General features: G+C 48.0%; 1 protein-coding gene across 3 annotated transcripts in view; it reads left to right on the top strand.

Annotated features, from left to right (window-relative positions):
• Nucleotides 1–24,321, top strand: part of PLA2G4C (phospholipase A2 group IVC) — a 59,675-nt gene that overhangs the window by 1,080 nt on the left and 34,274 nt on the right. For all 3 annotated transcript variants that reach the window (XM_050772199.1, XM_050772197.1, XM_050772198.1), the window contains exons 2-9: nucleotides 3,785–3,824; nucleotides 4,745–4,856; nucleotides 5,493–5,629; nucleotides 9,799–9,988; nucleotides 11,393–11,513; nucleotides 13,761–13,901; nucleotides 18,958–19,011; nucleotides 21,268–21,297. In XM_050772199.1, the coding sequence (XP_050628156.1) occupies nucleotides 3,817–3,824; nucleotides 4,745–4,856; nucleotides 5,493–5,629; nucleotides 9,799–9,988; nucleotides 11,393–11,513; nucleotides 13,761–13,901; nucleotides 18,958–19,011; nucleotides 21,268–21,297 (793 nt within the window). In that variant the 5' untranslated portion in view covers nucleotides 3,785–3,816. The remainder of the gene's footprint in view (nucleotides 1–3,784; nucleotides 3,825–4,744; nucleotides 4,857–5,492; nucleotides 5,630–9,798; nucleotides 9,989–11,392; nucleotides 11,514–13,760; nucleotides 13,902–18,957; nucleotides 19,012–21,267; nucleotides 21,298–24,321) is intronic.

Genomic DNA, 24,321 nt, shown 5'->3' with positions numbered 1-24,321 from the left:
TTTTCTTTCTTTCTTTTTTTTTTTTTTGAGACACAGTCTCGCTCTGTCGCCCAGGCTGGAGTGCAGTGACACGATCTCCACTCACTGCAACCTCGGCCTCCCGGGTTCAAGCCATTCTCCTGCCTCAACCTCTGGAGTAGCTGGGACTACCGGCGCACACCACCACACCTGGCTAATTTTTGTATTTTTAGTAGAGACAGAGTTTCACCATGTTGGCCAGACTGGTCTTGAACTCCTGACCTCGTGATCCGCCCCACTCAGCCTCCCAAAGTGCTGGGATTACAGGCGTGAGCCACTGCGCCCGGCCAGGAGTTTATTTTCTAACACTTCCGGAAGCTGGAAGTCCAAAATCAAGGTGTTGGCAGGGTTGGTTTCTCCTGAAGCCTCTCGCAGAGGCCCTAATCTCTCCTTATAAAACCAATAAAACCAAATTCCAGGCCACCCTCAGGACTCCACTTTAACTTAGTCACCTCTTTAAGAGCCTATCTGGCCAGGTGCGATGAGTCATGCCTGTAATCCCAGCATTTTGGGAAGCTCTCTAGAGCCCAGAAGTTCAAGACCAGACTGGGTGACATAACAAGACCTGATCTCTACAAAACATAAAAAATTTAGCTGGAGATGGTAGCATGTACCTGCACTTCCAGCTACTCGGGAGGCTGAGGTGAGAGACTCACTTGAGCCAGGGAGGCTGAGGCTGCAGTGAGCCACAATCACATCACTGCACTCCAGCCTGGGTGACAAAGCAAGACCCTGTCTCAAAAAGCAAGCAACGAAAAAGAATCTTATGTCCAAATACAGTCACATTCTGAGGTTCTGGAGGTTACAAGTCTAACACATGAATTTGGAGGTGGTGGGGGGAAGCCGATTAATTTCATAACAGGGATCTTGAAATTGCCTTTGCAGAAATGAAAGTAATGAGAGAAAGCTAACATGACTGACCATCTTGTTTCTAACCTCACAGGCTAGATTTTTTTTTTTTCTTATTCTAGTGCAGAGGCCAAAATTACCATGAGAGGAATTTAATTCATAGTTAAACTTTGAGACGAAGAAAACTGACCCCCAGTGCTTGTTGAGAGATTGAAGTCACATTCATTTACTTTTTATTTATTTATTTTTGAGACAGAGTTTCACTCTTGTTGCCCAGACTGGAGTGCAATGGTGTGATCTCTGCTCCCTGCAACCTCCACCTCCTGAGTTCAAGCGATTCTCCTCCCTCAGCCTCCTGAGTAGCTGGGATTACAGGCGCCCACCACCATGCTCAGGTGACTTTTGTACTTTTAGTAGAGACAGGGTTTCACCATGTTGGTCAGGCTGGTCTCCAACTCCTGATCTCAAGTGATCCACCCACCTTGGCCTCTCGAGGAGCTGGGATTACAGGCATGAGCCACTGTGCCCGGCCTGAAGCCACATTCATAAGACAAGGTTAGAATCATGAAGGTGCTGGAACTTTGCTAAATAACAGTTGTGGGTTAAACAATGACCTGCCCTCCCTTAGCTTCCTTTTCTATATGTGCTTCAGAGTCACGTAACCAGGGGTCGCAAGATCTATAACTTCCCCAGCCACTTCTGTAAATAACATCGCTATTGTGAAACTTACAGAACTCATCTTTTTAGTGGACTGTGGTAGCTAACACCTGTAATCCCCACTTCTTGGGAGGCTAAGGCAGGAGGATTGCTTGAGCCCAGGAGAACAAGACCAGCCTGGGCAACACAGTGAGACCTCAATCTCTACAAAAAAATTAAAACTTTGCCAGAGGCAAAGTTTTAGAGGCATGGTGGTGCATGCCTCTAGCCCCAGCTACTCAGGAGGCCAAGGCAGGAGGATTGCTTGAGCCCAAGAGTTGGAGGCTGCAGTGAGCTATGATTGCGCCACTGTAAGGACCAGCCCTACAGGGTCTGTGGATCTTTCTCCCCGTGTGTGGAAATGAGAGATCGTAGAAATAAAGACACAAGACAGAGAAGAAAAGACAGCTGGTCTGGGGGACCACTACCACCAAGACGGAGAGACCGATAGTGGCCCTGAATGCCTGGCTGCGCTGTTATTTATTGGATAATAAGGGGCAGGGTAAAGAGTGTGAGTCATCTCCAGTGATTGATAAGGTCACGTGAGTCACGTGTCCACCAGACAGGGGGCCCTTCCCTGTTAGGTAGCCGAGGCAGAGAGAAGACAGCTTATGTCATTATTTCTTCTATGCTCTTTTCAGAAAGATCAAAGACTTTAATACTTTCACTAATTTTGCTGCTGCTCTGTAGAGGGCGGAGCCAGGTGTACAGAGTGGAACATGAAAGTGAAACAGGAGCGTGACCGCTGAAGCACAGCATCACAGGGAGATGGTTAGGCCTCCGGATGGCTGTGGGCGGCTGACACCAGTCAGGCCCTCCACAAGAGGCGGTGGAGCAGTCTTCTCTAACTAAATGGGTGCTTTTTCTAGGCACTGACGTGACCGCTAGACCAAGGTCCGCTAGGCCACGGGCATCTTCCCAGACGCTGGCGTTACCGCTAGACCAGGGAGCCCTCTAGTGGCCCTGTCCAGGCGTGACAGAGGGTCACACTCCTGTCTTCTGGTCACTCCTGACCTCAAGTGGTCTGCCTGCCTCGGCCTCCCAAAGTGCTGGGATTACAGGCATGAGCCACTGCTCCTGGCAATAATGTTTTGTTTTGTTTTTGTTTTTTTAAGGAAAAAAAAAAAAAGAACTTGTCTTTGAGATAGTTTTCAGAGTGAGCATTTTGGCAGACCAAGAGCTACCACCTGGTCCTGACACCCACTACCAGGAACTGACTCAGCCATACAAAGACAGTTTTGGTCTGTGATTTCATCCATACCCGATCAATTGTTTCAGTTCCCCCAGCCCCTTGCCCACCAAAGTTTCCTTAAAAAACCCTAGCCTCAGGCCGGGCGTGGTGGCTCAAGCCTGTAATCCCAGCACTTTGGGAGGCCGAGATGGGCGGATCACGAGGTCAGGAGATCAAGACCATCCTGGCTGACACGGTGAAACCCCGTCTCTACTTTAAAAATACAAAAAACTAGCCAGGCGAGGTGGCGGGCGCCTGTAGTCCCAGCTACTTAGGAGGCTGAGGCAGGAGAATGGCGTGAACCCGGGAGGCGGAGCTTGCAGTGAGCTGAGATCCGGCCACTGCACTCCAGCCTGGGCGGCAGAGCGAGACTCCGTCTCAAAAAAAAAAAAACAAAACAAAACAAAACAAAAAAAACCCTAGCCTCAGGCTGGGCGCGGTGGCTCACACCTGTAATCCCAGCACTTTGGGAGGCCGAGGCAGGCGGATCACCTGAGGTCAGGAGTTCGAGACCAGCCTGGCCAATATGGAGAAACCCCATCTCTACTAAAAATACAAAAATTAGCTGGGCATGGTGGTACATGTCTGTAATCCCAGTTACTCGGGAGGCTGAGGCAGGAGAATTGCTTGAACCCAGGAGGTGGAGGGTGCAGTGAGCCAAGATCATGCCAATGCATTCCAGCCTGGGCAACAAGAGGGAAACTTCATCTAGAGAGAGAGAGGAGAAAAAGAGAAAGACAGAGAGGAAAATCCCTAGCCTCCAGATTTTCAGAGAGACGTGCTTGAAATATTTCTCCCATTCTCCTCTCTTGGCTGCCCCTGAGATTATTAAACTCTCACTCTTTGCTGCAACACCTGCTGTTCACATTGGTTTTGTCTGGGCAGTGGATGAGAAGAACCCATGAGCCTGTGACAGTCCCGGCCCTCCCCCACTGTCTTTGCTAAGCCCAACAGTGGACACAGGTCTAACAAGAGCCATTTGTTTGGCAGGAGGACTGAGAATTTTCTGACTGCAGTGCACCATGGGAAGGTAAGTCGTCTCAGAGCTGACCACTGTGGGGAAGCAGAGCATTTGTGTAATGGAATGCACAGTGAGTGTCAAGAGGTGAGGGCTGTGACCGTTCCTCTCGCTTGGTGGAGATAGATGGAAAGAGCTGAAGGTTGGGCGTGGTGGCCCATGCCTGTAATCCCAACACTTTTGTTGGCCGAGGCAAGAAGGTCTCTTGAGTCCCAGAGTTCGAGATTAGCCTGGGCAACATGGTGAAACCCTATCTCTACAATAAAAGAAAATATTTTTTAAAATTAGCCAAGCATAGTGGTACACACCTGTAGTCCAAGCTACTTGGGAGGCTGAGACATGAGGATCACTTGAGTCCCGGTGCTCAAGGCTGCAGTAAGCTATGATTGCACCACCGCACTGGTGATGGGCAACAGAGCAAGACCCTGTCTTATTGTTGAACCGGGGAGGTGGAGGTTGCAGTGAACTGAGATTGCGCCACTGCACTCCAGCCTGGGCAACAGAGCAAGATTCTGTCTCAAAAAAGAGAGAGAGAGAGAGAGAAAGGACGGAGGGAGGGAGGAAGGAAGGGAGGGAGGGAGGGAGGGAGGGAGGTCACCATGTTGGCCAGGCTGGTCTTGAGCTCCTGGGCTCAAGTGATCCACCCACCTCGGCCTCCCAAAGTGCTGGGATTACAGGTGTGAGCCACCGCATCTGGCCCCAAAATTAACCATTTTGAAAAGTGAATAATTGACTGGCATTCAATGCATTCACAGTATTGTACAACCATCACCTCTATCTAGTTTCAGAATATTTTCCTCACCCCAAAAGGAAACCAGGTACCCATGGGCTGGTGGCCACCTGCTCGGACAGCCCGGTTCTAAGTCAAATTCTGTGTTTTATCCCTTTTCCCTGTGAATTTTCTGGACTTCTTTGTGTTTTCTCCTGGGAAGCTCTGAGGTTTCCATAATTCCTGGGCTCCAGAAAGAAGAAAAGGTGGCTGTGGAGAGACGAAGACATCATGTGCTGAAAGCTCTGAAGAAGCTACATATTGAGGCCGATGAGGTAAGTGAGGGGAGGAGGGTGGCCCCAGAGATCCCAGGATCGCCCCCTCTGTGCCCAGTGTCCAGGGCCCATCTCAGCCAGGGAGAGCTGGACCAAAGGGAGGAAATAGAAGGATACGACCTTCTGTGGGACAGAAATAGAAGGATATGAACTTCTATGGGACAGACATTGCCCCTGCCTAAGGGAGATCCTAGGTCTTCTTCTTATCCTTCTCCTCCTCCTCCTCCTTTCTTTTTCTTTTTCTTTTTTTCTTTTTTCTTTTCTTTTTTTTTTTTTTTGAGACAAGGTCTCGCTCTGTCTGCCAGGCTGGAGTGCAGTGGCATGATCTTGGCTCACTGCAACATCCACCTCCCAGGTTCAAGCTATTCTTCTGCCTCAGCCCACTAAACAGCTGGGATTACAGGTGTGCGCCACCACACCCAGCTAATTTTTGTATTTTTAGTAGAGATGGGGTTTTACCATGTTGGCCAGGTTGGTCTTGAACTCCTGACCTCAAGTGATCCACCCGCCTCGGCCTCCCAATGTGCTGGGATTACAGGCGTGAGCCACGGTGCTTGGCCCTAGGTACCCTTGTTCTTGTTCCCACCTCCATCCTCAGGCTCTGAACCTCTGATTGATTCTCTCCCCAATGCCTAGGCCCCAGTTGTTGCTGTGCTGGGCTCAGGCGGAGGACTGCGGGCTCACATTGCCTGCCTTGGGGTCCTGAGTGAGATGAAAGAACAGGGCCTGTTGGATGCTGTCACGTACCTCGCAGGGGTCTCCGGATCCACTTGGTAAGTGTTACTCGTGTTTCAGATTGCTTTCTGACACATAAATGGGATTATTGTTTTCCTCCTGACACCAAATATGTGTGGTTTTTCCAACGCTGCTTCTTGAGCTCTCTGATACTAGCTGGGTATCCTACAATGCTGAGCAATTCTGACGCTGTGCCTGGAGTTCAGGTCAGATTCCAACAGGTTAAAGGGGCTCAGTCCCTAAAAACTGCCCCACTTCAGACACGAGTTGCAATTACCTAGCCGCTGGTACTTCTGACCGACTGGCAATAGTTTGGGGTTTCCCACAGCTTCCTCCTCATGTTCAATAATTTACCGGAATAGCTCACAGAACTCAGGAACACACTTTACTTATATTTGCTGGTGTATTACAAAGGATGGGCCAGGTGTGGTGGCTCATGCCTGTAATCCGAGCACTTTGAGAGGCTGAGGCAGGAAGATCACTTGAGTTCAGGAGTTTGAGACCCAAGCTAGGCAACATAGCTAGACCCCATCTCTACAAAAAGTGAAAAAATTAGCCAGGTGTGGTGGTGCATGCCTATGGTCCCAGCTGCTCAGGAAGCTGAGGCAGGAGGATTGCTTTAGCCTGGGAGGCTGAGGCTGCATTGAGCTACAGTCACACACTGCACACCAGCCTGGGTGACAGAGAGACCCTGTCTCAAAAAAAAAACCCAAAAATTCTAAAAAACAATTCCAAGGATTTTAGGAACTCTGCACCAGGAAGCAGGGAAAAACAAGAAGTATCTTTCTTTACTACACAAAACTGCTGTGGACAAAGCATAATAATACTACCTTCTGACTTTAAAGGAGGATTTACAGGTTCAGGTGCACTTTTCACACTGCAGGTGGATAGAATACAGCCCTTTTAACTTCTCAGCCTCCGTGATAAAGTATTGCATTAATTTGTGTAGGACTGTCTCATTCAGGAGGCCCCAGATGGCAGGTATGAAACACTCATGTCTGCATGTTTGTTTCCAAGCCCAGGGCAGACATGACTAATCGATCTTGGCACATTTTCCGAGCAGGAGGTAAGGCTGGGCAGAGCAGCAGAGGCTCGAGTGAGATAGGCAGGGCAGAGGCATGAATGTTGAACCTGGCTGGCATGATTTGTTTTCCTTTCTGTGCTCAAAGTTTGATCTGGAGCTGGGTTCTGAGCTGGGTGTGGAGGATGAGGTTCATGGGGACGACAGCAGGAAGAGCAGAGCTGCAGAGCCTGGGAGTGGGAAAGGTACTGCAGAGTCACACCTAGGACCCCTCTATTCCTCCAAGGCTCATCTAGAACATGTTGAGTGACATGGCATGAGGATTTAGCCAAACTGCACATTGCAGAACTCCAGGGGGCGCTGTTGAGATAGGAACCACATGATTTCTTCTGTAATCTTTCCAAGGCTGCAGTGGTTAAGACCTGGCTGGACACAGGGACTCACACCTGTAATCCCAGTACTTTGGGAGGTCCAGGTGGGAGGATCTCTTGAGCCCAGGAGTTCAAGACTAGCCTGGGCAACATAGCGAGACCCCATCTCTACAAATGACAACAACAAAAGCCTTATATTCCAACAGCTTTGGGTTAGTTCCTGGAGCTGTCCTTCGTGGGCTGTTATGAGCCCAGACATACTTCTTTGTGCCTTGGTTTCCTCCACTGTTGAGGATAACTTGCTGATTTCACAGGACTCTTTGAGATTTAAATGATGAAACATATGCAAAGCGTCCCAACCTGAGCTATCCAGTAGTACTGTATACCATGAGCCATATTTCATCTATTCTATCATTTTAAATTTTCTTTCTTTCTTTCTTTTCTTTTCTTTTCTCCTTTTGGAGATGCAGTCTCGCTCTCGTTGCCCAGGCTGGAGTGCAGTGGCGCGATCTTGGCTCATTGCAACCTCCACCTCCCGGGTTCAAGCGATTCTCCTGCCTCAGCCTCCCAATTAGCCGGGATTACAGGCACTTGCCACCACACCCAGCTAATTTTTGTATTTTTAGTAGAGATGGAGTTTCACCATGTTGGCCAGGCTGGTCTCAAACTCCTGACCTCAGGTGATCTGCCTGCCCTAGCCTCCCAAAGTGCTGGAATTACAGGCATAAGCCACCATGTCTGGCCCATTTTAAATTTTCTAGTAGCCTCTTCAAGAAGGTAAAAAGAAACAGTGAAATGAATGATCAATTTTCTTTAACCCAATATATCCAAAACATTCGTGTTTTGACACATCATTAAGAAAAACATTGTTAATGAGATATTTGACATTCCTTTTGTCAGACTAAGTCTTTGAAAGCTGCTGGGCCTTTTATACTCAGCGCATTCCAAGTTGGATGCAGAAGTCTCATTAGATGTTAAGGGAGGCCCAGGGCAGTGGCTCACGCCTGTAATTCCAGCACTTTGGGAAACCGAGGCGGGTGGATCACCTGAGGTCAGGAGTTTGAGACCAGCCTGGCCAACATGGTGAAACCCTGTCTCTACTAAAAATATAAAAATTAGCTGGTTGTGGTAGCGGGTGCCTGTAATCCCAGCTACTTGGGAGGCTGAGGCAGGAGAATCATTTGAACCCAGGAGGCAGAGGTTGCAGTGAACCGAGATCAAATCACTGTACTCCATCCAGCCTGGGTGACAGAGCAAGACTCCGTCTCCAGAAAAAAAAAAAGATGTTAAAGGAAAGAGCTTTTCATAACCAGCTTGTTCCAGACATACTCCAGAGTTTCCCAGTAACTGAATGGAGTACCAGTGTTTACATTTAAGCTAATTAAAATGAAATAAAAATTTAAAATCACGCTAGCCACACTTCAAGGGCTCAAGAGCTACGATGTGTGTTTAATACATTGGATGGTGTGAGTGTAGATAGCACCCAATAAGCAGCATTAAGAACATCAAAAATTTTTATTGAGCACAGGCACAATGGCTCACACCTATAATCCCAGCATTTTGGGAAGCTGAGGTGGGAGGATTGCTCGAGGCCACAAGCTTGAGACCAGCCTGGGCAACATAGTGAGACTCTGTCTCTACAGAAAATAAATTTAAAAATGAGCAGGGCATGGTGATGCACCTGGTGAGTAGTGTGGTTCCAGCTACTCGGGAGGCTGAGGTGGGAGGATCATTTGAGCCCAGGGATTTGAGGCTGCAGTGAGCCAAGATCATGCCACTGCACTTGAGGCTGGGCAACAGAGCAAGACCTGTCTCAAAAAAAAAAAATTTTATATATATATATAGACTCCATGTGACACACCAGCTTCCTTGCCTTCTGCCATGAGTAGAAGCTTTTTGCACCATGCTTCTTGTACATCCTGCAGAACTGTGAGCTAAATAAACCTCTTTTCTTTATAAATTTAAAAAGATATATATACATACATATATTTTATATAAATATTATATATACACACACACACATATTTATTGAGTGAACAAATGAATATCAAGTCTTTTTTTTTTTTTTATTAGACGGAGTTGTGCTCTGTCACCAGGCTGGGGTGTAGTGGCACAATCTCGGCTCACTGCAACCTCGGCCTCCCAGGTTCAAGTGACTCCTCTGCTTCAACCTCCTGAGCAGCTGGGACCACAGGCGTGTGCCACCGTGCCTGGCTAATTTTTGTGTTTTTAGTAGAGACGGAGTTTCCTGAGTATCTGGCACTACAGGTGCCCACCACCGTGCATGCCACCACGCCTGGCTAATTTTTTTGTATTTTTAGTGGAGACGGGGTTTCACCGTGTTGACCAGGCTGGTCTCAAACTCCTGACCTCAGGCAATCCTCCCGCCTCGGCCTCCCAAAGGGCTGGAATTAACAGGCATAAGCCACCACACCTGGTCCCTTTCATTGATTTTCTAGGATTATGTGAGTTAATAGGTCTAAAAGACTAAAGACAGTTTGTTGCTGTCACATGTAAACCTTTAATAAATGCTGGCTGCAAAAAACATTTGACTCAGATGAGGCCTTTCTCCCATCATGCTCTCATTTTCCTGCCTGTGAAATAGAAGGATTGTCCCAGATGATTTTGAGCCTCCTCCTTTGACCCTGATCGTTCTGCAGTTATATTTATTTAATGTAAATTTTCCGTTTCCTCTGCGTGTCGCCCTCTCCGTGAGGCAGGTGTTCCTGTGAAGGACCTCCTCCCACGCATCCTTCCCCAGTCTTCATCGTCCATACATACAATGCCAAACTCACTCTCTTCCTCTGTCCTCCAGGGCAATATCTTCTCTCTACACCAATGATGGTGACATGGAAGCTCTCGAGGCTGACCTGAGACATCGATTTAGCCGACAGGAGTGGGACTTGGCTAAGAGCCTACAGAAAACCATCCAAGCAGCGAGGTCTGAGAATTACTCTCTGACCGACTTCTGGGCCTACATGGTTATCTCCAAGCAAACCAGAGAAGTAAGTCATTCCCCGCTGGGGACCTGGGGTGGGGGTAGGAGCAAGGGGTCTCAGGGCGTGAGGTTGCCAAAGATACTGACTGGCACACCTTTTAAGTCTTTCAGGACTTTCAAGACATCAAAATCTGGGCATTTCGATGGATGCCTCAAAACTTAAGTATATCAGAATGACAGTGGTTGCAAGTGACAGAAACTGACTCTTATTCATTTATGCAAAAAATAAAGTGATATGATTTACTAGAAAGATACACAGACATCCAGGGCAAGAAGAACAATGAGGAATTATGATGGAATAAGGCAAAAATAGGGAAAGTCTCAGACCCAAGACAACTTTCCTCTCCATCCCTCCTTGGCCATTTGATGTCTTGAATTCACTATTTTATTTCATTTCATTTCATTTCATTTTTCAGAAAGGGTCCTGCTCTGTCACCCAGGCTGGAGCACAGTGGCGGGATCATGGCTCACTGCAGCTTTGACCTTCTGGGCTCAAGCAATCCTCTTGCCTCAGCCTTTTGAGTAAGCTGGGGCAACAGGTGTGCACCACCATGCCTGGCTAATTTTTAAATTTTTTTTTTTGTAGAGACAGGGATCTCGCTATATTGCCCAGGCTGGTCTCAAACTCCTGAGCTCAAGCAATCCTCCAGCTACTGGGTTCAAGTGATCCTCCCACCCCAGCCTCCCAAAGTGCTGGGATTATGGGTATGAGCCACTGCATCCAGCCTATCCTAACACTTTGGGCTTTTGTTGTTGTTTTGTTTGTTTTGTTTGTTCTTGAGACAGGGTTTCACTCTGTCACTCAGGCTGGAGTGCAGTGGTGCAGTCATACTCACTGCAGCCTTGACCTCCTGGGCTCAAGCAATCCTCCCAGCTCAGCCTCCCAAGTAGCTGGGACTACAGGCACCCACCACTGTGCCTGACTAATTGTCTTTTATTTTTCATTTTTTTTGTAGAGACAGGATCTTGCTTCGTTGCTCAGGGTGGTCTCCAAATCCTGGACTCGAGTGATCCTTCCACCTCAGCCTCCCAAAGTGCTGGGATTTATAGGTATGAGCCACTGCACCTAGCCTATCCAGGCACTTAGGGTGGCCGAGGCAGGAGGATTGCTTGAAGCCATGAGTTCGAGACCAGCCTGAGCCACGTAGAAAGAGCCTGTCTCTATCAAAAAATAAATTAGCCGGGCATGGTGACATGCATCTGTAGTCCCAGCTACTTGGGAGGTTGAGGCAGGTGGATTGCTTGAGCCCAGGAGGTTGAGGCTGCAGTGGGCCATGATTGTACCACTGCACTGCAGCCTGGGTGACAGACTGAGACCCCTCTAAAAAAAAAAGTTGGCCTACGTGCAGAGGTTCCACCCTGTGGGACCCATATGCTCCCTCACACTTCGTCTTGGCACCTTCTTCCAAAGCTGCCGGAGTCCCATTTGTCCAATATGAAGAAGCCCGTGGAAGAAGGGACACTACCCTACCCGATATTTGCAGCCATTGACAACGACCTACAACCCTCCTGGCAGGAGGCAAAAGCACAGGGTAAGCAAACATTTAGAGGGAGGGAGAGGTAGTAAGGGACGGAACGGCATGGAGTGAAATGGAAGAGTGTTTTCCTGCCCTTCCCTTGGGGAGCCCAGGAAGAGGGAAGGGCTCAGGATTGCGGAAAACAGTGTGCTCAGCTTAGAGGAGAGAAGAGGGAAGTCCCAGAAGTAGCCAGAGGACGCGTACTTGCGTTGCATGGATCAAGAAAACCTTTAAGAGGTCAACATGGTGGCTCACGCCTGTAATCCCAGTCATGCCTGTAATCCCAGTGCTTTGGGAGGCTGAGGTGGGAGGATTGCTTGAAACTAGGAGTTGGAGACCACCCTGGGCAACATAGTGAGATCCCATCTCAAAACAACAGCAACATTAAATAGCAAAACAAAACAAAACAAAACACAATAAAATAGTCAAGCATGGTGGCAGGAACCTGAAGAATCTACTCAGGAGATTGAGGCAGGAGAACCACTGGATATCCAGAATTCAAGGCTTCAGTGAGCTGTGATTGCACCATTGCACTACAGCCTGGGCGACAAAGTGAGACCCTGTCCCCCCGCCCCCCAAAAAAAAAGAAAGAAAAAAGAAAAGAGAGGACAGGAAGGAAAAAAGAAAAAAAGGAAAGAAACTGTAATAAGGGAGGTTTGAAGGATGGTAGGGTGGGTGGGAAGGGCTGTCTCTCACTTTTGTTTTATTTTGTTTTGTTTTGTTTGAGACAGAGTTTCTCTCTTGTTGTCCAGGCTGGAGCGCAATGGCACGATCTCGGCTCACCGCAACCTCCACCTCCCAGGTTCAAGCAATTCTCCTGCCTCAGCCTCCCTAGTAGCTGGGACTACAGGCATGTGCCACTATGCCCGGTTAATTTTGTATTTTTAGTTTCTCCATGTTGGTCAGGCTGGTCTCGAACTTCTGACCTCAGGTGATCCACCTGCCTCAGCCTCCCAAAGTGCTGGGATTACAGGCGTGAACCACGGCTCCCAGCCATCTCTCACTTTTTAGATGTCTTCCTGCTCCATAGGTCCAATTGTCACCCAAATGCTGGCAGCTCTCCAGTCATTTCCAGTTTCTCTTTTGAGCTCATCTCTCTCCTGAGATCCACACCTCCTTACCCTATTTCCTAAGCACTTACTTGTGCACTTACTTGTTCAGCAACTGTGTCCTGGCTTCTCACGATATATCAGGCAATGTTACCAGTTACCAGTGGTTGGACATCTCCCGGCATCTCAAGGCTCAGAAGCCCTCAGTATGAATGGTGTTTGTTTGTTTGTTTGAGACAGAGTTTTGCTCTTGTTGCCCAGGCTGGAGTGTAATGGCGCGATCTCAGCTCATAGCAACCTATGCCTCCCGGGTTCAAGTGATTCTCCTACCTCAACCTCCCAAGTAGCTGGGATTGTAGGCATGCGCCACCACACCTGGCTAAGTTTTGTATTTTTAGTAGACACAGGATCTCACCATGTCAGTCAGGCTGGTTTCAAACTCCTGACCTTAGGTGATCCACCCGCCTGGGGCTCCCAAAGTGCTGGGATTATAGGCGTGAGTCACCGCGCCCAGCCGTGAGTGTTTTCTCTCTCTCCTCAGTGTGTTTCCTTGTGCTGTTTTCTCACCAGAGCAGATAGAGCTGACTCCATCCATTCCATAGGCCCCACAAATTCAGTCCTTCCCAGCCCTAGAAATCACCCCCTCCTCATTTTCATCCTTTGTGCTCTTCTACATCACCCCCAGACCAGGTCTCCCAGTCTCCTGGGAGACTCTTGTAATTAGTTCCTCACTGGCCCGCCCATCCCAAGCTGTCCACCTCCTTCCCTGGCTACCTAATGGAAGTTTCCAGGATGAAAATCTGATCATGTCATTTTCTTCCCTGGAATATTCTAATGACTCACATTGGAATCATGCATTAGATTTATGCCCACAGACAAACTTCCATGCAATCATGTGGCTACACTCTTCCTTTGCACTCCAGGGTTCCATGGAGTTGTAGCCACAATGAGACGGAAGAGAGAGGCAGGGCTGAGGGTTCAAGCTCTGGAAAATACTGGAAACAGGCTTCTGTGGAAGTTATGAGCTGCCACCAGCAGTGTAAAGACTCAGGTCTGAGGATGAGATCCCCAGTGGTTTCTGACACCACACGGTCCGTCTCTGACATTCTCCTGGCATGGTTGTAATTCCTCATTAATAGATTTTTTTTCCTGCACACCTGCTACGTTCCAAGTTCTGTGCTGGGACTCACTAGCCCTTGTATTTCCTCTGCAGAGACCTGGTTCGAGTTCACCCCTCACCATGCTGGCTTCCCTGCACTGGGGGCCTATGTTTCCATAACCCACTTCGGAAGCAAATTCAAGAAGGGAAGACTGGTCAGAACTCACCCTGAGAGAGACCTGTCTTTCCTGAGAGGTCAGTGCTGGGGTCAGAGGGGATTAAATGGGGGTGGGAAGTGGAGGAGAGGTAAGAGGGTCTAGCTTTGCCCAGCTCTTACATTTCTGGGGGGAAAGAAAAGGACTTGGTATGCTTCCAGAAAGAGGAATGGTGTGTTCCTCCTGCTGAGTCTTCAGTGTCTCTCAAAGGTCTCCTTAATGTGTCAGATACATGATATCCTATCAAACAATCCAGGAGAGAGAGCTTAATAGAGGGGCTCAAGTCCAGGGCTGTGGCTTCCAATAAGCAGATTCAGAATGTGTTTGGGATGACATGGTGCTTTGGGAGGCTGATATGGGAGGATCCCTTGAGACTGGGAGTTTGAGACCAACCTGGGAAACATAGCAACATTGTGTCTCTACAAAAACTTAAAAATTAGCCAGGCATGGTGGCATGTGCCTATGGGTCCCAGCTACTCAGGAGGCTGAGGCAGTGGAAGGATCACTTCAGCCTGGGAGTTCAAGGCTGCAGTGAGTTATGATCCACCACTGCCCTCCAGCCTGGATGACAGAGAAAGATCCTGTCTCAAAACAAACAAACAGCAACAAAAAAAACTAGAATGTGTTTTGGGCACCAGCAAAGCAAGGGGCATACAATTTTTTTAAAACAGGGTATTTCCAGAAAAAATTACAACAAAAACCAAAAACAATCAAAACAGTGATAGTGAGTAAAATCAGAACTTGATTAAATGTCCTTGACTGTAGCTTACACACTGGTATCACTTTTAGTTGTGGCTTCATAATCTTCTGAGAACTCAGGGTCTGAAGGCATTACCCTGCTAGGCAGACAGCTCCCCTACACGGGACAAATAATGCCAGCTTGAGAAAGTCATTTATGTTACCTGAGCCTCGGTTTTCTCATAGGGAAAGTACTTATCTCAAAATGTGGGTATGAGAGTTAGGCATAATCCACAAATAAAGCACTCAGCCCAGTGCCCAGCACATGGTAGTAATTCAAGGATGGTTGAATCGCCATGATTTTAGCATACACTTTTGAGACACGCTGGGACCCTGATACTATTTTAAATGCAGGGGATTCAGTCATGAGCAGGACAGTGAAGGCTCATTCCCTAATGAAGTTTGCACTCCAGGAAAGGAGATGATGAATGAACACACACAAAAATAAATATATATTATAATGTCAGATCACAGTAAATGCTATCTTGAAAAATAATTCATGATAAGGGGCTGGAGAGTGACCACAGTATTATTTTTAATTGGTGGTCGAGCTTCTGACAGGAGATGGCCTTTGAGCGTGGACCTGATGAAAAGTGAAGCCATGCAGATATCTTAGAGGAAAAGCACATGGACAGAGGGAAGAGCAAATACAGAGACCTTGTATTAGTCCATTTTCATACTGTTATAAAGATACTACCCGAGACTGGGTAATTTGTAGACAAAGAAGGTTTAATTGACTCACAGTTTCACATGGCTGGGGAGACCTCAGGAAACTTACAATCATGGCAAAAGGCAAAGGGGAAGCAAGAACCTTCTTCACATGGTGGCAGAAGAGAGAAGAGCAAGCCAAAGAAAAACTACCCAACACTTATAAAACCATCAGATCTCGTGAGAACTCACTCACTATCATGAGTGCAGCATGGGGGGAACTGCCCCCATGATCCAATTACCTCCCACAAAGTCTCTCCTTCAACACCTGGGGATTACAACTCGAGAGATTTGGGTGGGGACATAAAACTTAACCATATCAGACCCTAAGCCAGGACCATGCTTGTCTTACTCTAGAACCAATGAGAAGACCAGTGAGGTTGGAGCCTCCTGAATGAGGCTGTGAGAGAGGGCTGGAGAGGTAGGCAAGGTCCAGATCATATGGGACCCTGAGGGACACAGATGAAGTTTAGTTTGTATTCCAAGTGTGTTGGGAGAGCCAGGGAGGCAGTTTAATTAGGGTGGTGACCTGATTCAGTTTATATTGGAAAAGATCGATCTCTCTCTCTCTCAGCATGGATTAGGGGTGGGTGTGCAAACTTAGAAGTTGGGAGCAGTTGAGAAGCTAATGGTCCTGGTGACAGATAATGGCAGTTTAAGGTTGGGTACCAGAGTGGATATGGGAGGGAAGTGGATGGACTCTGGAAACCTGGAGATGGATGAAGAAGAATTACACCTGGATTGGATGTGGAGAGTAAGGAGAATCAGAGATGACATTAAAGGTTCCAGCTCCAGCAACCTGGTAGATGGAGGGGTGTTCTCAGGGAGAGGAATGAGGTAGGATGAAGGGGATCTTCCCCCTTTCTCTTGTCTGAACAGAAGGGGTCCTTCATATTGCCAAGCCTGGCTCCTGTCTCCTATCCCCGCCATCTTTTTGCTAAATCTGGTCTTGGGCATCAGATATTCTGAAATTGTCACTCCCAGGTGCTCCTTATAACATTATTATTTCCTTGGGTGTATGTATCACCTACTGAAGTGGTTCTGTACATGTCTCTTATCCCCCCCACACACACCCGGGTGCTTTTTATTTATTATTACAAAAAACATATAGCATAAATTTTGCCATTTTAACAATTTTAAAGTGTCGAGTACAGTGGTATAAATATGATACATCCATAATGTTATGCAACCATCACCACCATCCATCTCCATAACCCTTTTCATCTTGTAAAACTAGAACTCTATGCCCATTGAACACTTAACTCCCTGTCACCCCCTCTCTTAGCCCCTGACAACCACAATACTACCTTCTGCCTCTATGAGTTTGACTACTCTGAGTATGACATGTAAATGGAATCATGCACTGTTTGTCTTTTTGTGTCTGTCTGATTTCACAGAGGAAAATGACTTTGAAGTTCATCCATATTGTACCATGTGTTCGAATTCCTTCCTTTTTATGGATGAATCATATTCCATTGTACAAATATACCACATTTTGCTTATCAATTCATCCATCGATGGACACATGGATTGCTTTCATCTTTTGGCTGTTGTGAAGGAAGCTGCCATGCACATGGGTCTGTGAATATCTTTTTGAGACCTTGCTTTCAATTCTTTTGGGTACATACTCAGAGGTAGAGTTGCTGGATCATGTATGTGGTAATTCTATTTTTAAAATTTTGAGGCCGGGCCTGGTGGCTCATGCCTGTAATCCCAGCACTTTGGGAGGCCGAGGCAGGAGGATCACCTGAGGTCGGGGGTTTGAGACCAGCCTGACCAACATGGTGAAACCCCATCTCTACTAAAAATACAAAATTAGCTGGGTGTGGTGACACCTGCCTATAATTCCAGCTACTCGGGAGGCTGAGGCAGGAGAATTGCTTGATCCTGGGAGGTGGAGGTTGCAGTGAGCCGAGATCGTGCCATTGCACTCCAGCCTGGGCCATCTCAAAAAAAAAAAAAAAAAAAAAATTTTTTTGAGAAACGACCATACCATTTTCCACAGTGGCTGTACCATTTTATATTCTGCCCAATGGTGCACCAGGGTTCCAATTTCTCTACGTCCTCATCAACACTTATTGTTTTCTGGGGTTTTTTGGATACCAGCCAACCCAATGGGTATGTCTGTAGTGTCTTTGAGTTTTCTTCTCCTTTTTTTTTTTTTTTTTGAGATGGAGTCTCACTCTGTCGCCCAGGCTGGAGTGCAGTGGTACAATCTCTGCTCACTGCAACCTCCCGGGTTCAAGTGATTCTCCTGCCTCAGCCTCCCGAGTAGCTGGGACTATAAGTGCACACCACCAGGCCCAGCTAATTTTTGTGTTTTTAGTAGAGATAGGGATTCACCATGTTAGCCAGGCTGATTTTAAACTCCTGACTTCAATTCATCCACCCACCTCAGTCTCCCAAAATGCTGGCATTACAGGCGTGAGCCAACGCACCTGGCCCTGGCTGATTATTCATTTTTTATGTCTTCCTGTATCTATACAAATATGTTTGGCTAAAAGTCACTAACCAACCACAGTGCCCTGAGGAAATGTGGGATTAATTTTCTTACAAAAGAAAAAGACAGGCCGGGCACCGTGACTCACACCTGAAATCCCAGCACTATGGGAGACTGAGGCGGGCAGATCACTTGAGGTCAGGAGTTCGAGACCAGTTGGGCCAACATGGTGAAACCCCATCTCTACTAAAAAAACACAAAAATTACCAGGGCGTGGTGGCGCATACCTGTAATCTCAGTTACTCAGGAGGCTGAAGCAGGAGAATCACTTGAATCTGGGAGGCAGAGGTTGCATTGAACTGAGATCACATCACTGCACTCCAGCCTGGGCCACAGAGCAAGACCCCATCTCAAAATAAATACATAAATAATGCAAAGATAGGTGACTGGGTGACATTGGTTTAGCTGTGGAACATTAAGCAGAAGGACCTAGGTTTATTCTGGGTTTCTGCTCCTCCATCCTTAGCATATTAACAGTCACCCTCATGCTGAACTCCTCCACACCACAGGATGGCTGCTGCATCCAATGAAGCTGCAACCTTTTTTTTTTTTTTTTTTTTTTTAAGTCAGGGTCTCTCTCTGTCACTCAGGCTGCAGTGCAGAAGCACAATCATAGCCCAGTACAGGTCTCGAACTCCTGGCCTCAAGCAATCTTCCTGCCTCAGCCTCCCAAGTAGCTGAGACTAGAGTTGCATGCCACCACGCCTGGCCTGCTCCTTCTGAGAAGGACAACAAGCACTTTGCAGAAGTCCCCCCAGCAATGTGCATGGACCACAGCTTGACCTCCCCCTAGCTGCAAGGGAGGCTGGGAAATATTTGCCCTTCCTGCCTGTGGACTGAGAAGGGTTGGCATGGAAGGAAGCTTGAAATGGCCTTGGGGTAGCCAGTCTACAGCGCCTGGCTGGATCTGCCCATAGAAGGTTTGCGAGGACAAGGACCTTATCTGTCTTGTTTATTGCTCTATTCCGCAGCCAGAAGAGTGCCGGGTGCCCACTAATTGCTTCATACATATTTATGGAATGGAAGAATGATCTTTCTTCCTGTTGCAGATCCCTGCAGTGCTTTATACCAGTCTGCTGGTGCTTTGAATATCAAGCATGACAGTCACGTGATGGAGAATGTTTGAATTTTATTGCTATTTTCTTGGCAGGTTTATGGGGAAGTGCTCTTGGTAACGCTGAAGTCAATAGGAATTATATTTTTGGTGAGTATTTGGGGAACAGAAAGGTCAAAGCCTAGAGATATTTTATGCAAGGAGATTCACAGTACTTTTCCTACTCATGGCAGAAGAGAGACCTGTATGTAATTGTTCTAGCAACTGCATTTCCTGACATTTATTCTCATATAATTGGGCAGCCAGGATGACCACAGAGTGGATGGGAGTACAGACCCCCTTGGAAGGAATGTTGCTTTGGTACATGTGAGCTTCGTGACCTCTGAAAAGTTCCTTAACCTCTCTGTGCCTCAGTTTCTGCCTCTGTGCCATGCGGGTGATAATAATAGTAGTTATGGGCTGGGCGCGGTGGCTCACGCCTGTAATCCCAGCACTTTGGGAGGCCGAGACAGGCGGATCATGAGGTCAGGAGATCGAGACCACCCTGGCTAACACAGTGAAACCCCGTCTCTACTAAAAATACAAAAATTAGCCGGTGCGGTGGCGGGCGCCTGTAGTCCCAGCTACTTGGGAGGCTGAGGCAGGAGAATGGCGTGAACCTGGGAGGCGGAGCTTGCAGTGAGTGGAGATTGCACCACTGCACTCCAGCCTGGGCGACAGAGCGCGACTCTGTCTCAAAAAAAAAAAAAAATAGTAGTTATGAATATTTGATTAGTTAATTCATTGAAAGCTCATAGGACAGTGCCTGGTAGATAATGGTACTCAGTAAACATTAGCAATCATTACCTGGTCTTTTTTTTTTTTTTTTTTTGAGACGGAGTCTCGCTCTTTCGCCCAGGCCGGACTGCAGTGGCACTATCTTGGCTCACTGCAAGCTCCGCCTCCCGGGTTCACGCCATTGTCCTGCCTCAGTCTCCTGAGTAGCTGAGATTACAGGTGCCCGCCACCACACCCAGCTAATTTTTTGTATTTCTAGTAGAGACAGAGTTTCACCGTGTTAGCCAGGATGGTCTCAATCTCCTGACCTCGTGATCCGCCCACCTGGGCCTCCCAAAGTGCTGGGATTACAGGCATGAGCCACCGAGCCCAGCCCCTCATTTAAATTTAACCCCTTCAGTACCCTAAGAGGCAGATGCTTTTGTCCTTTCCATTTTGCTGAGATCCACCAAGTCATGGGAAGGATGCGTGACTCACCCATGCTGCTGGTCAGTGAGTGCAGACGCAGGATTCTATAGGAGAATTGGGTGGTGGATCTCTAGGGGAATAGTGTGGTGGTTCAAATCCGAAGCCTGTCTGCCTGGATCCACATTCCGGCTCTGCTTCTCCTGCATTGCTGACTCTGGAAAGCTGCTTAAATTCTTTGTGACCCAATTTCGCCTTCCTAAAACGGAGACAAGAGCACACAGTCCCAGTCTCGTATATTTGATGTGGGGTTTAAATGACCTCATGTATGTAAAATGCTTAGAGCAAAGCCTGACACATAGGAGTATTTCATTTTATGTTAATCATATTTTTAGGATCATTATTGAGTTCACACCCTGAACAACTCACCATTCATTTAATGCATATTCATGGGACTTCCTGTATGCCAGGCACTGTACTAGTTCTTATCCTTTGACTTTTTTGTTTGTTTGTTTGTTTGAGACAGAGTTTTGCTCTGTTGCCCAGGCTGGAGTGCAGTGGTGTGATCTCGGTTCACTGCAACCTCCACCTCCCAGGCTCAAGCGACTCTCCTCCCGAGTAGCTGGGACTACAGTTGCGTGCCACCATGCCTGGCTAATTTTTGTATTATTGGTAGAGACAGGGTTTCACCATGTTGGCCAGGCTGGTCTTGAACTCCTGACCTCAAGTGATCCACCGCCTCAGCCTCCCAAAGTGCTGGGATTACAGGTGTAAACCACTGTGCCCAGGCTGATGTTGTTCTTTGACATCGGTGTTCACCATAAGTTGGTTAAAAACAAACTGAAAAAGGGAATCTATCTATCTCCAACCTCCAAATGGCTAACTAAAGGTGTGAGATGGGTCTGAGTGTTACTTCTCCAGTGGGTCTGCTAAGCTTTCTCTCTAAAAAACAAAAACAAAACTCCTGATATGTAGCATTTGCCAATTCCTGTGGTGTAAATGTTCCCACCATGGCCAAACTTCAAGCTACCAACATGAGGTCACTGAGCACAGAGTTGGAAGAGAGGTGCAAAATTGGCTCTCGAGAGGTATTGGCTGCCATTGGAGCCCATGGCTGCCATTTCTATTAATGAAATATCCCTGCAGGTCATCTGTATTTTTTATGTTATAACTAGGGACTTTGTTGTACAGCTAAACATTCCCCCTGCTTCTACTCTTTTGCAGACCAGTTAAGGAATCTTCTGACCCCGAGAGGTAAGCATCCTACTTCGTCGTGAATCCCTAATGATAATATGGACTGCACACTTGCTTGAGGCCAGCCATTGTCCTAAGAACATTACGTGTATGATTCATTTGGTGCCCATTTGAACTCTTTTTGTGGTATTTCAAAGATTTCATCTTGATTTGGATCTGTTGCTGGAGAGGTAATGTGATCTTTTGGGGGTGTGCTGTAGAACCATGTTTTATCATATTACCAAAGTTACTTTTCTAGTTCCTTCTCATTTGAGTAGACTATTTCTTTTAATTATTCTTGAATTTATGTTTGATTTGACTTTTTTTTTTTTCCTTTTTTCCACTTAAGGATGTGACTTTAATGTCCCTAGCTAATTATAGCCTAATTTGGTCCTTGGTGCTTTCAGGGGTGAAGACTGTAAGAGTTCTTTGGATATAGGGAGTCTTTGTGTGATGGCTTTCTCCGATGCTGGTTGTAGAAGCAATGTGCTCATTGTGTGAGCAAGTTCGCTGTTGCCTACAGGGTTGGAATGGTCGAAGTCTCTTGAAGCTTAACTCTTTCCCCACATGGCATGCAATTTTTTCCCCCAGTATTTTACTGGCTGGTGTGATGGTTCAGGTTTCAGGTCTGTAGGAGAGGTGTGTCTGCATAGGAAGTGATTGTGGCTAAAGCATGTGAGTAAATGCAACACCCAGTGGTGAGCAAAGGTCCCAGCCTTGACAGAGGTGACTGGAGGACCTCTCAGTGAGTTGCACTGAGATTTTTTTTTTTTTTTTTTTTTTGAGACAGAGTTTGGCTCTTGTTGCCCAGGCTGGAGTGCAATGGCATGATCTCAGCTCACCCCACAACCTCTGCCTCACGAGTTCAAGCGATTCTCCTATCTCAGCCTCCCGAGTAGCTGGGATTACAGGCACTTGCCACCAAGCCCAGCTAATTTTGTATTTTTAGTAGAGACGGGGTTTCTCCATGTTGGTCAGGCTGGTCTCGAACTCCCGACCTTAGGTGATCTGCCCAACTTGGCCTCCCAAAATGCTGGGATCACAGGCGTGAGCCACCGCACCTGGCTGTGCACCAAGGTCTTATCAGGTGGAAGGGTTGGAGCCACTTCAGCTCCCCTGCCAGGTCAGCCGGAATGCCATCCACCTCTCAGACACACTCGTGATCCAGTGCTCTAGCTATTCAGATCAGACGGGCACCTCTTTTCATCTGTAGGAATGTTGGTGTTCCAAGTAGAGAGGAATTGTGAATCTGTCTCTTGTGCAAGCCTAAACCTAGAGGGTGCTCCTCCTGCGGGGATGCCGTCACCCTGATGTGTTCCAGAAAGACTGTCGACAGTTGCACCCATGCTGAGCTCCCACGGGAGAAGCCCCAGCTGTGCCTGTGGCAATGGAAGAGAGAGGAAAGATATCCCCTTCTCCAAGACCCTTCGCTCACACCAGGGCTGTCTGATGGTTGGGTTAGAGCTGTGGACTTTCCCTGCTAAGCCCAGCACTAAAACTGTGCCCTTGCTGAAAGAAACTTCCCACCAGCAGAAAGATCTGATCTTCAAGGCCTGCTGTCCAGATTCTTTTGTCCCGTGGGGTGTTCCCTTGACATGGTGCACTCCCCATTCCCGTAGGATAGGAGTCACTGGGCACCAGACTACAGTGAGTGTTGTTCCTCTGGGTCTAGCCACCCAGTGAAGCTTCCACACTTCAGGCTGGTTCTGGGGAACGTCTGCAAGGAATCCGATAATGTCACCTGTCCTCGAGACTCCCAGCAGTGGGTAGCAGCACCAGCTCTAATGGGGGTGGCAGGAGAGAGACACAGGTTCTGTGAGATTCCTGTTATAGGTAGCCTTAGTATATTGGCTTCCTTGAATGCTAGTTACGGTGGTAATGAACGGATCACGTGGACAGACTCAGGACCTCCTGGTTAGCCAGAGTGGTGCACGCAGTGGTGACAGCTGAGGACATAGAGCCGTTTTCTCCTTCCTGGGGGCCGTGTTATCCTACCAGGAGATGCTGTCATGGACTGTGTTGGTTGGCCTCCACCCAGCAGGTGGAGCACCAGCTGCAGGAGTAGCAGTGGGGATGTTCACTTGCCCTATGTTGCCCAGGGTGGCTACTCTTGTTTCTCAGGCAATGGGCAGAGCCATAGAGTTCCCCAAAGTTTCTATCCTTTGTATTAAGCCACCAGGATGGGGGTGGCAGGGCAAAGCCAGGTGTGGGCCGGATCAGGCAGTTTTGTGCTCTAACTCTCCCTGTGCGGGGCAAGCAGCAATCCCTGTTGGGTATCGGGGGCGCAGTTGGTTTCCAGGCCAGTGTGCTGATAATTCAGAGAGGAGTCTTTCTGCCTCTGCTGCACAGAAGAGTTTGTGCAGGGAGCGGGGAGTGGCAGGTGGCAGTAAGCCCCACGCAGATCCCACACACTTGGCAAGGCAGATCTCCTCCCACCCTGTTCCACTGGCAGCGGCGAGCTAAGGTCCAGGCAGCCTGCGCTCAGAACTTGCAAATGCCTCCAAGTCATAAGCTTTCCCTGCAGAGATAGCAGAGATAGCAACCACTGCTTTCAGGCCATACCCCTCCCCGTCTATCCCACCCAGCCATGTGCCAGCATCCTGCATACACGTGACTGCAGCTTGCTTTTCGCTTACCCCATGCCCCAATCCCAGCCCTGGCCAAGGAAGTTCATCTGCACCCACAGTTATCTAGTGAAACCCAGTTGCAGTCTTCTTTCAACCTGCCACCACCCCCTAAACTTTTTGGCTGACCACTGCAGGGTGCCCTGTGAGGAACAGTAAGTAATGGCTTCCCTAGGTCCATACTGGGATCTGGGAGTACATGCAGGGTTCTTCCCGCAGCTCCTACTTATATTCCATGAACCTCCCCAAGTCATATCCTGCACTGAATAGGGTTAAGGCCTTGCCCCAAAGACTGGACTTTCAGGCTCCCTGGTGTGGTGGGCGCATGTATCCCGCAGTCTTTCCCCGTCTCACACCCCGGGGACTCGCAGCCCTTCACTTGAGTCACAGTATAGGCTGCAGCCCGTCAGTTCCTTCAAAG

This window comes from Macaca thibetana, chromosome 19 (assembly GCF_024542745.1).
Source record: "Macaca thibetana thibetana isolate TM-01 chromosome 19, ASM2454274v1, whole genome shotgun sequence".
NCBI lineage: Eukaryota > Metazoa > Chordata > Mammalia > Primates > Cercopithecidae > Macaca > Macaca thibetana.
This window is presented reverse-complemented; position numbering and strand designations above follow the sequence as displayed.